Consider the following 14,651-nt stretch of genomic DNA (forward strand, 5'->3'; position numbering starts at 1 on the left):
TGGTCATTTTGAAAATTGCCAGACAGAACCAGTCATTGATCAGTATGCTCAGTCTTTAATGCTCAGTTTTAACCCAACGTCTTTGGAGTCTCTAAAAACGTTCGGTTAAAAGGGTGCAGCTGAGTGTGAGCGCTGGCAGTTCTGCCGCAGAATAAGAGGGCGGAGTCGCCTGCAGTGACAGACACAAAGCTGATAAGTCCGTTTCTTCTGCCTGCAAGTGATGCCTGGTAGTGGCCCAGATCTCGTTCTTACAAAGGACAGAATTATCTCGAGCCTGCAGGACATACCTCTGTGAAGTCCTCTGCACTTGTGGGGGATTTATTTTGTGAAACACGAACGTAGAGTAGAGACCGGCACACAGAGTGAGAGGTCGGCAGTGAGGACTGCAGCATGGAGGTACCTGTGGTCATCTTTCCCTCTGTTTACGGTAAAGCGAGCGGTCCTGCTTTTGTGGAATGACGCTTCCCGGAGGTGAACGTTCAGGCTGAAGTGTGTTTTCCTCTCTTCGCAACAAATGGTACCGTGATTGTGCCTTACGGAAATTCGCTAAGAGCTGCACGCTGTTTGAAAGTGATATCTTGGGTTTTTGTCGTTCCTGACTTCTCCTAGACTGATCCCGTTGAGAACACGTGTGTGCGGAATCCGAGCGTCCGGGTTTGCATCCAGTCAAGGTCCACATGTCCTCCCACTTCTTGCGAAGCTGAGCCAGCTAAGGTGCCTCCCCGGGGTAGCCCCGCTCTCCAGCTTGTCACTTGTCAGAAAGAGGGAATCGAGAAACAAGTGAAAGCCGACTCTTGTTTGACTCAAATATATTCTGTAATAAGTCACGGTCTACTGGAGAGCATTGCATTATTATTATAATGTAAATAGGACCGTAAGACAAAAGCAGAAAATTGTCTCCCCCAAGTTCAACCTAAAACAGACAAACATTTATTTCATTAGAAAGGTAGTCTGTATCTGAAGTAGAGGACTGTGGAGCAGAGGGCGGGGTTCTCTAAATCTCGGAATTATCAGATACAAACCTTGGAGGCACACAGCTGTGTCAGGTGCCATTCTCAGATTTTAACTCTTCTGATCTAAAAAGATATGTGTAACTGCCGCAAAGTAGAGCTTAAAATTAAAATTGCCATTGCCGGCCGCTGAACAGTTTACTCTAACTGCCCGTCAGCAGTAGGCATTCGGCCGTCCCCTGCCTTGCGGTAGCACCAAACCACCACGACCGCCACACCAGTGTTGTTCTGCACCCCACGTGAATGCTTTCAAACAGCCGGCTGGCCACTTTTCTCAGCAGAGGTCATTGTCTCAACGAGTCGGAAGGGCGTTGTGCCTCAGTGGGTGCGGCTCAGGTCGTCCGCTCTGCGCACAGTGCTGCCGCCGCCCCTTTGTTTCCCGTGTTGTCTCTGGAGCCGGGAGCAGATGGCCCACCTGGGAAAGCTGTCTGAAATGAAGGGATCCGTGGTTCGAGTCTAATTGGGTCTTTTCCAACCCTGCGAGCGACGACCGCAGACCGCTTAAGTTGATGACGCTCTGCTTTGTCTTAATCGTTGTTTTGAGTTTATACGTTTTGACTGTTGAAATCTTTGGAGCGTAGAGAGAATAGCAAACGCCCGTGTGGCCACCATCCACAGATGTAGCAGATGTGGACATTTTTGCCCTGCTCTTTGCCAATTTGTTTTCAGAGAAAGTTGAAACACCCTTCCCTGTACCGTTCCCCTTCCTCCTTCCTCAGACGCGTCTAAAGACCCTGCCATTGATGTACTTTCTCTTCTTCAGTTTTACGTTTTACTTCATCTGTAGACAGCAACCATACCTGATAACATTTGCTTTACGTTTATGTTTTACACACAGGTTATCTGTATCTTCCTGTAACCACTTTCATTCAACGTGATGCTTTTGAACTTTCCTCCTGCAGATACGTGTCCATTTAGTCCACTCGTTACAACCGTTACGTCATATTTCATTGTATGAATATACCACAACCATGTATGCATCCTCCTGTTGTTGGAAATTTGGGATATTTAATGATGTCATATTATTGGATATCTGTTTCCAATTTTTGTTGTCCTAATCAGTGCTAAAGTGAACATTCTAATAGCTGTCTGCTTTTGTGTGTGCAGAGTGTGATTAGCTATGTACCTGGGAGTTGGATTATTGGATTGTATGGTATGTGCATTCTCAACTTTAACTAGATTTTGCCAAATTATTTTCCACAGTGGTTGAACCAATTTTCACTCCCACCAGCAATGTGTGAGAGTTCCCCATTTTCCCACATCTTCACCAACCCTTGGTACTGTCACACATTAACTTTTGCCAGTTTGATGGGTATGGAGTGGGATTTTTAATTTGCATTTCTCTGATCTTAGTGTTAACTCAGCATCCTTTTGTATGTTTATTGACCACTGGTGATTTGCCTGTATGTCTTTTGTCTGTTTTTCCATTGAATTGTTTCTTTTGTTTTGTAACTGTTCTTTATATAATTTGGATACTAATCCTTAGCTGGCTTATATGCACTGCAAATACTTTCTTCCCATCTGTAGCTTATTTTAAAATTTTATTTGGTATCTTTTTGTCTTGCAACAGTGTTTATTTTAAAGTAGTCTTATATATATATATCAATCATCTCCTCTATGACTCCTGTTTTTTTCATGCATTTCTAAAGCAGTTCTGCCCTATGCAGCATTTATAAAAGTTTTCTTCCATATTTTTCCTGAAAGTTTAAATTTTTTTATTTTACATGTTTAAGACCTTAAGCTGAAATTGGTTGTTACAAATTATGTGAAATGGGGTTCTAAATCCATTTTTCTCAGGGGTGCCTGGGTGGCTCAGTCAGTTAAGTATCCTACTCTTCATTTTGGCTCAGATCATGATCTCACGGTTTGTGAGATCGAGCCCTGCATCTGGTTCTGCACTGACAGCACGGAGCCTGCTTGAGATTCTCTCTCCTTCCCTGTCTGCCCCTCCCCCTCTTGTTCCTTCTCTCTCTCTCTCTCTCTCTCTCTCTCTCTCTCTCTCTGTCTTTCTCAAAATAAACTTTAAATAAATCTGTTTTTCTCATATGAACAACTAATTCTCTTATATTTCCCTCATTGATTTGTAAAACTCTTTCTGCTTTATATAAATGGATCTGTTTGGGGGTTCTTTATTCTCTTCTTCTGGTTTTGTTTTTTGTTTTTTGGGGTTTTTTGTTTGTTTGTTTTGTTTTTTGGTCTGTTCCTGCACCAGCATCACATTATCTTGATTACTGTAAGCCTGAAGTAATTCACCTGGTGTGATCGACCACTCCCACCCACCTTATTCTTTTTCATTTTCTTTTTTTCACCCTTTAGTTTTACATATGACTTTTGTGATCAGCTTGTCAGATTCCATATGGGGCTTTTGATTAATTGCGTTGAATTTATAGATTCATCTGAGGAGAATTGACATCTTTGTGGTTGGGTCTTTCCGTCTGTGAACATGATATATACATATCATTTAGATATTCTTTTATATCCTTCAATAAAGTTTCATTTTTTTTCTTTATTAGTTGACTTCAGATTGCTTGTTAGATTTGTTCCTAGGCATAGGTACCTTGAAGAATGGGATCTTTTCCAAATAGTATTTTTATTTGGCATTGCTGGTCTTTGTGAACTCTGTTAATCTTGTCTCCAACACCCTTACTTCATTCCTTTTTATTCAAAACTTCTCTGAGATTTTCTGTGTAAATTCTAATGTCAATTTTGTTTCCTGTTGTTTTTTATTAACTTTCACATAGGTATTCAGTGTTGCTCTTTTAGTTCTCATGTTTACCTTTTTCGGCATTAATTTATAAATAGGGTTGAAAACTTTTTCAAGCTATTTAAAGGTAAATTAAATTTAAAGGTAACCTCACAATTAAGCAGAAAATTCTGAGAAACTCAATTCCATTCTAAGGTTATAAAGCATATAAAATATTCGGTTTATATAGTAACAAAGACAAAGACCATCCATTTTTGTCTTAACGCTTTAAAATACTCTGTAACTTTGTTCAAAGCTAGCTTTTTCCTCTTGCCTGCTTGCTTCGCATCCTAAAGTAATTCTTTGTGCCTTTTTTTTTAAACTTCGCTAATTAAGTGATGTCTCTTTTCCAGTAAAATCACTGGTTCCTTTCATTAAAAGAAATATCTTACACTAATACCTGTAGAATAAAGATATGGCTTTTAACTTTTAAATTTGCATGTTAAGTTCTGAATTCCAATAATATTAAACAGTCTAGCTTCCTTCTTTGGAAATTGATTTCTGCACAAAGTCCCATTAATCATTCTCTCTCTCTCGCTCTTTCTCTCTTCCTCACTTCCTCATTCTACACACACGTGCACACATGCACACGCACACACACACACTTAAACACAAATCCAGTGAATTGTGTTCCATATATGTAACATACATTCTGTATATAGAAGTTAGAAGTTAAAAGACTTCTAAATATTTTGATTATAAATCCTGCTTTAAAAAACTCAGGAACTTTTAAGAATTAATGGGGGCATATTCAGATGAACTCGAAAATTAATATCCTCATTTTTTATGTAGACTACATGCTGTGATGTTTTTGTTTTCTTTGTGGATTCTCTTTTCTAAATCATTTCTTTTTAAATTTTGAGACAATTATTTTTTTGCTAATTGAGCAACTGTTTCGTTTGTAGATGTTGCAGGCTGAAATTTAAATTATCAACACTATGAGAATTTTAGCTTCATTGAGATATTATTTGCCTTATTGATGTCTTGCTTGGCTTTATTTACTTTGATTTATTTTTAGAGATGTTTGAAATAGATGGAGTGTTTCATGATCTCTGTTTCCTCTCTTGCCCCCGGATTCAGACTGTAGACAGTACTCCTCTTCCGGTTCACACACCGACCTTAAGGAAAAAGGGATGTCCTGCTTCAACTGGCTTTCCAGCTAAGGTACTCAATCTAGATACAAGCATGATGGGTTCTGGAAAAAAAAGTACTAATAATGGGTTTCTTCTGCTTTTTGTATTTGTTGTAATTTGTGCTGTTGGTTCTCTCACAATCACAAACATAAAAAGCTTGGAAAGAAAAGGAAAAAAATTGTATATGAATGGAAATAATCACCACCTGGAAAGGTAGGACGAGTGTTCCAGACCTTGTTTTCTTTTTATTCCGTCTTTTCTCAATTTTTTTTCATTTCAATCTAAATCAAAAATGACAGTTGAGAATGGGAGGGCTGTCTTGAAGTGCACGGTTTGGTTGGTTTTATTTATTTGGCAAAAAAGCTGACAAGTTGGAGTATTACGCCTTTTCTTTTTTAAGCATTTCTGAGTTTTTGAAACATTTCTGTTTTTGAAGTATATTCTCCTTTTACTTCATGCTGTTAAAGATTTTTTTCAAATCAGTTATGGGCACTTAACGAATTGAAGGGGAAATAAAATAATTGAGAAACCAATTTTTCCAAAATCCCAAACAACTTTTTATTATTAATTATTCTCATTTTAAAATATAAAATCTGGAATCCATAGTAGTGGAGGAACAGACGACTTGAGTGTACCATACACACAGCATTAGCTTGCACACAAACACATTTTTGATTAAGGAGAAAGACTACAGACTTGCAGAGTTCAGAAGAATGCTGGATTTGTGTTTTGCTAGTTCTTTGGGGTTATGCTTTAATACACAGTCTCATTTAAAAAAAATTTTTTTAACGTTTATTTATTTTTGAGAGAGACAGAGCGTGAGTGGGGGCAGGGTAGAGAGAGAGACAGAATCCAAAGCAGGCTCCAGGCTCTGAGCTGTCAGCACAGAGCTTGACGTGGGGCTCGAACTCACGAACCGTGAGATCATGACCTAAGCCGAAGTGGGATGCTTAACTGACAGAGCTACCCAGGAACCCCAAAAATGTTTACGTGTTTTGAGACAGAGAGAGAGCAAGTGGGGGACGGGCAGAGAGAGAGGGAGACACAGAATCTGAAGCAGGCTCCAGGCTTTGAGCTGTCAGCACAGAGCCCGACTCGGGGTTCAAACCCATGAACCGCGAGATCATGACCTGAGCCGAAGTCGATCGCTCAACCCACTGAGCCACCCACGCGCCCCTCTAAGTATTTGCTTTTAAATAATATCTACTATTAAACTTAGATATACAATTAACAAAATAAATGTATAATTGAACCATAACTCGAGAAGGTTTAGGCTTCTAGAAAACACAGATTGGCATTCGTTGCTCATCTGCATAGTTAGTTCATGTAGGTAATACAATAAATGGAAATTTCTCATGAAGGGAGATTATTGCTTCTATGCTTGCTCTCTTTTTGTGGTCTCCTTGCTTCCATTTTCCCCAATTGAACATCTTGAAGTCTGTTACTGTGAGGAATAGTGCTTAGAGGACTCACTGTAAAGAAGATGTTGAGGCCGCTCATGGAAGAATTTAAGACTGAAGTTGACAAGCCACTGAGAAAGAGACATGTTTAGTGAGAAATTCAGCTGAATTGCTGTTGTTTCATTCTATTCATTGTAACTATGACTGAAGTGTTGATTATGGTAGAACATGAAGATTTAGTTGCTTAGCTCAAGCTCCTACAAAGAAATTCTAGGAATTGGAAAACTTCAATGACCTCCCTCCCCAGAATGTAAACCTTGGGCAGACCAGAGAATGAGAGACAGGTCGGTGGATCCGAAAAGCTAATGAGATACGCAGAAGTATAACTGGTATAAGAGAAATACAATCTGCATAGCCTATGCTAGATAAGGCAAAATTTTGAGGCCAAAATATGAATTTAAAATAAATAGGCACAATACGTCTCTCAAAGAGACTTCAAAAAAAGTATATTGGTAACAGGGAGTGGGATAAGGCAGCTGTGAAGAAAAACAATTTGCAAGTGCTCACATGAAAATATAACTGCTGATGTAAAGTACCCAGCAGACAGCCTCAGTGGAAGGAACAGACTGGATATGGCAGAAGAACAAGTTAGCGAGGCGAAGATGAGATGGCTAGTCTAAGACGATACGTGGTAGAAATAGTTTCAGTATCTCTGTAGTAGGACTTTCAAGGGGAAAGAAAAAAATAGAGAGTTAGAAGTACTGGAAGAAATAAATCACCTAAAATTTTCCAGCACTTAAAGCTGAAAAACCTCACAGCAAAATACATCACTATGTGCTAGAGAGAATAGATTTTTAAAAACTCACACTTAGACACATTATAGTCAAATTTAAGGATATCACAGATCGAGACAAAGTTCAAAGTGTTAGAAGGAAAAGAACTGTGACCCTAAAATATTAACCCAGCTATAATACCAATTATGAGAGGAAGTTAAAAATATTTTCGTGTGTACAAGAACTTAGTTTATTATTGAAAAAAAAGAAACCCTCATGAAAAACTCGTATACGCTAACAACAAACTACCGGAAAGGAAATTAAGTAAACAATCCCATGTACAACTGCATGGAAAAGAATAAAATGCCTAGGAATAAGTTTAATCAAGGAGATAGATCTGTTCACTGAAAACTATCAGACATTAATGAAAAAATTAAAAAGACACCAATAAATGGGAAAATATTCTGTGTTCATGGATTAGAGAAATTAATGTGGTTAAAGTGTCTTTAGTACATGGCAATCTGTGGATTCAATAGAGTTCTTATCAAAATTCCAGCAGCATTTTTCACAGAAATAAGGAAAACAATGCTACAATTTGTATGGAACCACAAAAGACCCCTAAACAGCCAAGCAGTCTTCAGAAAGAAAAAGCTGGAAGCGTCACACTTCCTGATTTCAAACTGTGTTACAAAACCATAGTAACCAAAATGGTATGGTGCTGGCATGAAAACAGAAACATAGATCAGTGGAATAGAATAGAGAGCTCAGAAATAAATATGCATATGTCTGTTTATTGAACATACATATGATCAATTAATTTACGACAAAGGCACCAAAAATAGACAATGGGGAAAGGCTCATCTTTTCAAGAAATGATATTGGGAAAACTGGACAGTGACGTGCAAAAGAATGAAACTGGACCGCTTTCTTATACCATACACAAAAATCAATTCAAAATGGATTAAAAACTTGAACGTAAGACCTGAAACCACAAAACTCCTAGAAGAAAATAGTGGGTAATCTCCTTGAGCACTGGGCTTAGCAGTGATTTTTTGGATTTTTGTTTTAGTGTTTATTTATTTTAGAGAGAGAGTGAGCAGAGGAGGGGCAGAGAGAGAGGGAGACACAGAATCTGAAGCAGGCTCCAGGCTCCGAGCTGTCAGCACAGAGCCTGATGCGGGGCTTGAACTCACGGACCGCGAGATCACAACCTGAGCTGAAGTCAGACACTTAACTGACTGAGCCACCCAGGCACCCCGATGACTTTTTGGATTTGATACCAAAAGCAAAGACAGTGAAACAAAAGCAAAAGTCAGTGAAGTGGAACTACATCAAACTGAAAAACTCCACAGCAAAGAAACCCATTACCAACATGAAAAGGCAACCTACAGAATGAGGAAAAATACTGTAAATCATGTATCTGGTAAGGGGTCAATATCCAAAATAGAAGAGCACTCCTACAACGCAATAGCAAAAACCAAAAACGTAATCCAGTTGAAAGATGGGCGGAGGACCTGAATCGACATTTTCCCAAAGAAGATATACAAATAAATGGCCAACAACTACATAAAATAGTGTTCAGTATCACTAATTGTCAGGGAGATGAAAATCAAAATGACAATGAGATATCACCTCATGCCTGTTACGATGACTGTCATCCAAAGGATAAGAGATACCAGGTGTTGGTGGGGATATGGAGAAAAAGGAACCCTCGTGCACTGGGGGTAGGAATGTAAATTGGTGCAGCCCCTGTGGAAAACATCATGGAGGTTCCTCATGCAATTCAAAATAGAATTACCATGCGGTCCAACAACTCCACTTCAGGGCATTTATCTGAAGGAAACAATCACTGTCTGAAAGAGATACCTGCACCCCCATGTTCAGTGCAGCATTATTTACAGTAGTCAAGACACGGGAATAATCTACGTGTCTGTTGACAGATGAACGGATAAAGAAAATGTGGCACATGCACACACACACACACACACACAATGGAATATTACACAGCCATAGGAAAAAGGAAAGTCTTACAATTTGTGACAACGTGACATGGGTGGACTTCGAGGGCATTTTGTCAAGTGAAATAAGAGATGGACAAATACTGTATGATCTCACTTATGTGTAGAGTCTTAAAAATCTGAACTCCACAGAAATGGAGAACATATTGGTTGCCGGAGCTGGGGCTGGGAAATTAGGGAAATGGCTGAAGGAGGCTAAAAGGTACAGACTTCCAGTTATAAGGTAAGTAAGTTCTGGGGATGGATGGAAAGCACGGTGACTCTAGTTAAGGACACTGTATTGTATATTTGAAACTTGCTAAGAAAGTAGATCTTAAACGTTCTCCTCACAAGAAAAAAACCATTGCAACTATATGAGCCGATGTGATGGATGTTAACTTACGGTGATCATTTTGCACGACATACATCCACCAAGCCATTGTGGTAGACACCTTAAACCGACATGTTTCGTGTCCGTCATCTCTCAGTAAAACTGGAAGACAGAAGAGTAAGTATTCTTGGAGGAAGTACTCCATCAAAAAAGATGGATAAAGCCACATGGCCGCTGTGAGAGATTTGGGAAATAGGGTGACTAGGTATCTCAGAGAACTTTCCTGTGATCCACAAACATAAGGACCCTCGCTCTACAAAGTGGAAGGGAAAGGAAGTGCAGATTCAGAGCAGTCCAGAATTAAGTTCAAGACAAACACAGTGGAGGTGAGTGTAAGGGTCAGATGAGGTGAACATGGTTAGGCATTTGTCTCTCCTTGGGAAGCGCCGCGGAGACAGCATAGCATGGTCGTTACCGTGGCAGGTTCCCAGCAGGGTCTCCCGAATTGCACGCTCCGCTCCACCACAGACTCTCTGGGTGGACGGACTCAAGCGAGTTACGTACCTTTCCCTGCTTCATTTCCTCATCAGAAAACGAGTACAACCATAGGACCCATTTCACTGGATTCTTTGGAGTTTCAAAGCTTAATATTTGTAAATACCTTAGAACAGTCCCTGACAGAGTAGTATCGTGTAAACGTTTAAGTATTGGCAACTTGATGAGGAAAGTGAGCCCAAGTGTGGATCTCAGCAGGCTGGAAGAAATAAACAGAAGACGAGCACATAAAATGTGTGATTTTCATACCTGCAGAAGGGATGCTATCCAGTGAATGACGGCAGGAAAGAGAAAAGAGAAGAAAACATGGTGGCCTGGTACTGATAACCGTGCAGTGAATTGTCTCAAATCCTAATGGCTTAAAGAAAAAAAAATGTTTTTATGACGCTCCCAGTTTTGTGGGTCTGAATTTGAGAAGGGCTCCTCTGGGAAGTTGTCACTAAGGGTCTGCCGTGGAGGGTGGCCAACTGTCAGCCAAGGCTGCAGGTGTGTGCAAGTTCGGCTGCGTGTCCAGGACGGCTCCCTCCGGTGACGGACAGCTCATGCTCTTGGCCTGGCCAGATGACGGCCGCAGCCTTCCTACGTGGCGGCTGCCTCTCCAGAGTGAGCGCACCGCGAGAACCAGCGAGAAGCCGCGTGGCTGAACGCAAAGGTGTGCGGAAGGGGGTAAAGCAAAGGAACATAGATGTCACAGATACACACCATGATGTGGAGTTTAAGGTGTAAAACATCAAGGGGCATGAAAGGGGGCAGTGTATACCAACAAAGGGAATAATAGACAAAGAAGTTCGTGATCGTGAATGTGTATGGGCCTGACAGTTAAGCCCCACGCTACCTGAAGCAAGAACTGAGAACTCGGAGAAGCAGGGTAGGGACAGATTGGAGATTTTAATCCACACTGATCATACCGACAGCATAGTGGGGCAAACGCAGGGCAGAGGACGGAGGGTTAGTACCCACAGGCACCAAGAGCTCTTCCAAACCACAGAATGAAGTGTGCCTGAGGTAACTGGCCAAAAGCCAGGAATAAGCAGATGAAAAGTCAAAATGACTGACACCGAAAAGATGGTCAGGGGGCCTGGGTGGCTCAGTCAGTTAAGCCTCTCACTCTTGGAATCGGCTCGGGTCACCATCTCACGGTTTCGTGAGTTTGAGCCCCGCGTCAGGCTCTGGAGCCTGCTTGGGATTCTCTCTCTCCCTCTCTCTCTGCTCCCTGCCTCACTCATGCTGTCTCGGTCTCTCTCAAATAAATAAAAGAATTTTTTTTTTTTAATGAAAATAAAAAGGTGGTCAAACTTATTAGAAGTTGGGGCAAAGCAGTTTAAAGTAGTAATGAGTGGTCTCTTAGCATTTGTGGTGTACGTGCCCTTGTTATCAGTAGGATACTATGACGCATTACGGGTGCCAGTGTGATTCAGTTCCAGCTTTTTAAATGCAATGTAAAAATGATGAAAAATACGTGTCAGTGAGTCTTTAGAATCCAGTGAATGGAGGATTCTGGGAACTTGGTCACCACGGCAGCATGGTTTTTTAATCTCCCCATAAAAACAGACCAACTGAATAGATATGAAAACTTTAAAAAAAAACAAAAAAACAGATGGGACCTGAACAGTAGATGAGAAGATTTTCCCATGAACTCCAAAACTCAAACTGATAGGGGAAAAAAAAAAAAAGTCATCTGAAGACTCCCCATGTTATTAAACATCGTGCTAGAAAAAACAGAGGTGAAGCAGAGGGATTCATGATAATCCCAGAGCCAGAAAACCACAAGCACGAGCACGCGCTGCTGGGCATCTCAAAGAAGACACAGAAGTGAGTTTCCAGCCTCCACTCCTTCCTGCAGCCAAGGGCAAGGGAGTCGACACAGTGGGAAGGTGGTCCAGTGCTACGATTGTAAGGTCTCGGAACCAGCTGGTCAGAATGTCCTTCCAGATGGCAGCCCCAAACTAAGGAGGGCTGGCGGGGATTGGTTCAAAACTGAGCCAGACAGGAAAGGAAAGAGAAGGTCCAGACAATGAAGGAGAGTGGGGAGGAAGAGCTCAGAAAGCACAGGTCATTTTTAAAAATCATTTTATGAAAATGATAGAAAAGAGAGTCAAAGGCATGGAGCTAGAAGAATTACCCTGGCCCACCCCACCCTCAAAGATGTACAGGAAAAGTCACTTTCAGTGAGGAACTGAAAATGGTCACAGTCAAATCTCACACGCACAAAACGGGAAGAGCGGGCATTGTATCTTCACAAAAAATGGAAGTGTGCCAGAAAGGGCCGTCTGCAAAACCATTGAAAACTGCAATCAGTGTTTCAGAAGAAATTGAGGGAACAGTAGAAGCTGTGAAATAAAAATTGGAAATCGCAATCTAGAAACTTAGAAATGAGTGCTGGAGAATGCAATTTGAAGAGACATGACAGAAATCCGGATACAGCCTGAACTGTAAGGAATTTGGGAGTAAATAAACTCAACAGATCACTTACGAGAAACAGAAGATGGAAAGGAGATTTTTTTAATCAAAAAGTGAGAGAAAGGTAAAAAGGATTTGAGAAAAGTGATGGACATAAAAGAAAGGCAAAGAGGGGCCAATGTTTATATAATAGGAGTCTCTGAAAGCAACAGAAAATATGAAAATCTATATTCAAGAAGATTTTCCAAAATAAAGCAGACTTGATTACTCTATATGTTATCTAACTAGAATTGAAATAAAGACTTGAAGCAAAAAATAAAATAAAGCAGACTTGAAACTCCTATGACAGAGGCACACACCATAACCGAGAAAATAACCCAGACAAAACAAAACACATTCCAGCAAACTATTGGTCTTTGAAGAAAAAGAAGAATACTGGACACATAGGCAAAAAGTAGTAAGTCACTCAAGGAGGAAAAAAAATGAAATTTTCATCAGACTTTTCAGTAGCAGCCCTACACCAGAAAACAATCAGATAACATTTAAGATACCCGAGGAAAGTGTGAGTCAAAGGTTTTTCCGCCTTTGTGACTTTGTGTTTGACAACTTTATTGAGGTATAACTGATAAACAAAAAACTGCATGTAGTTAATGTAACAACTTGATGAGTTTGGAATATCAAAGATTTTTGAGGATTTTAGGTTTTTTAAGGATAATAAAGCACCCATGAAAAATAAAAACCACAGCATGCAAGAACTCAAGAAATGTTCCCACAAGCCCTTCTGGAAGGATACAGAGAGGACAAGCTTCAGATCAACCAGAATGATAAGGCACCAGGTACCTTTAGGGACAGGAGTGAAAAGAGGAGTCTAGAATGAATTGGGGAATTGGTTCAGAATCCACAGAAAGCACCGTTAGAGCATCTTTCAAAACTCAACAGCTTACCCCCCCAACTCAGCAGTATGTTCATTTTGTGGAATAAGCAAGCCAGAGACCGCAGACTGAGGGACGCCAGGCTCAGTGGTTGGTGAGAGAGGGGAGGTGTTGAACTAGAAGTAGTGAGATTTTGCAAAATCTGCAAACTGAAGGTAAGACTCCAAAACCCATTTCCCCTGCTTAGCTCCCAGAATGTTGGCAATGGGTTTATCGCTTCCTCCTTCCGTCCCCTCCTTGGAGGATTTCAGTGGATTCTCTGAAGAAATTGAATGGCCCAGAAAAGACTTCCAGATAATGGCAGTTGAGAATCCCAAAGAGACAGCTGGGTTCTTATCAATGGCACATACACACACATACTGCCTAAAAATAAACCAAAAAACTTTCCACTAAGCTTTTTTACTGATTTACATTTAAATACAAACAAATTCCCAAGGATCAGATATTTTAGGAAATCCACTAGCAAAAGAAAAAGATCCAAAGGAACAAAAATTTCCTATTTTCATTGAAGGATAAAGAGGCAGTGCCACGCAGAAGGAACAAAAAGGAATAACTAGAAAAACAGGAAGAGTCCTTTGAAAGTTAAAGATAGGACAAGCATTTAAGAAATGTTTTAGATGAGTTGGGACATAAATTTGAGAAAATCTCTTAAAACTTATTGCAAAAGGATGGATAGAAAATAAAATTTGAGAAATCAATATCCAAAAAACAAAAAAATTCCGGTAAAATAACAGAAAAAAAGAAAAGGAAATTGTACTAAATAATACACTTTCTGTAACCGAAGGGCAAGATTCCTGTGTGCAGAGTCCTGCCAGTTCCCAGCACGGTGGGTGACAGATACCTCCTCCTGGGCACATCACTGTGTGATGTTTCAGGACACCAAGAATATGGAGAACTTTTGTCAACCACCCAGAGATCAAACAGATCACATTCAAATGATCAGGAACTGAACTGGCGCCATACTTGTTAACGGAAAAATGCAGAGAACGGTTGTCAGGTAAAATAATTTCAAGCGAGAATGTTTGATTCCTCATCAAGTGTTTTATCAATTTTGAGAGGGAAACGAGCATTTTCAGAAAATCAGGATCTTCTAAAAGCGTATCGCCCAGGCCCTGCTTTCTAAGTAAACCACTAAGAAATGAATTCCAGCAAAACGAGGGAGGAGACGAAGACGGAGAAGGCTTAGGGTCCACAGGAGAGAGAATCCCACACGGGTTGGTTGAGAGACTGAAGCCTGTGGCCGAAAGCGGAGCAGGAAAGCAACAGGCTCCAGGAACGACGCTTCAGGTCAGTGAACACGGGGTAGAAGAGTCTGGAAGGCTTCCTTCCTCACGTGGTAAATCGATTCTAGGGCATTTTACAGTCCCTTTGGAGAAT

General features: G+C 40.6%; 1 protein-coding gene across 1 annotated transcript in view; it reads left to right on the forward strand.

The window, feature by feature from the left end:
• Window positions 1–14,651, forward strand: part of CDC42BPA (CDC42 binding protein kinase alpha) — a 316,152-nt gene that overhangs the window by 268,058 nt on the left and 33,443 nt on the right. Inside the window, 1 exon segment of the mRNA XM_053909423.1 lies at window positions 4,834–4,917. Within this exon segment, the coding sequence (XP_053765398.1) occupies window positions 4,834–4,917 (84 nt within the window).

This window comes from Panthera pardus, unplaced genomic scaffold (assembly GCF_024362965.1).
Source record: "Panthera pardus isolate Hobbes unplaced genomic scaffold, ASM2436296v1 HiC_scaffold_21, whole genome shotgun sequence".
Taxonomy (NCBI): domain Eukaryota; kingdom Metazoa; phylum Chordata; class Mammalia; order Carnivora; family Felidae; genus Panthera; species Panthera pardus.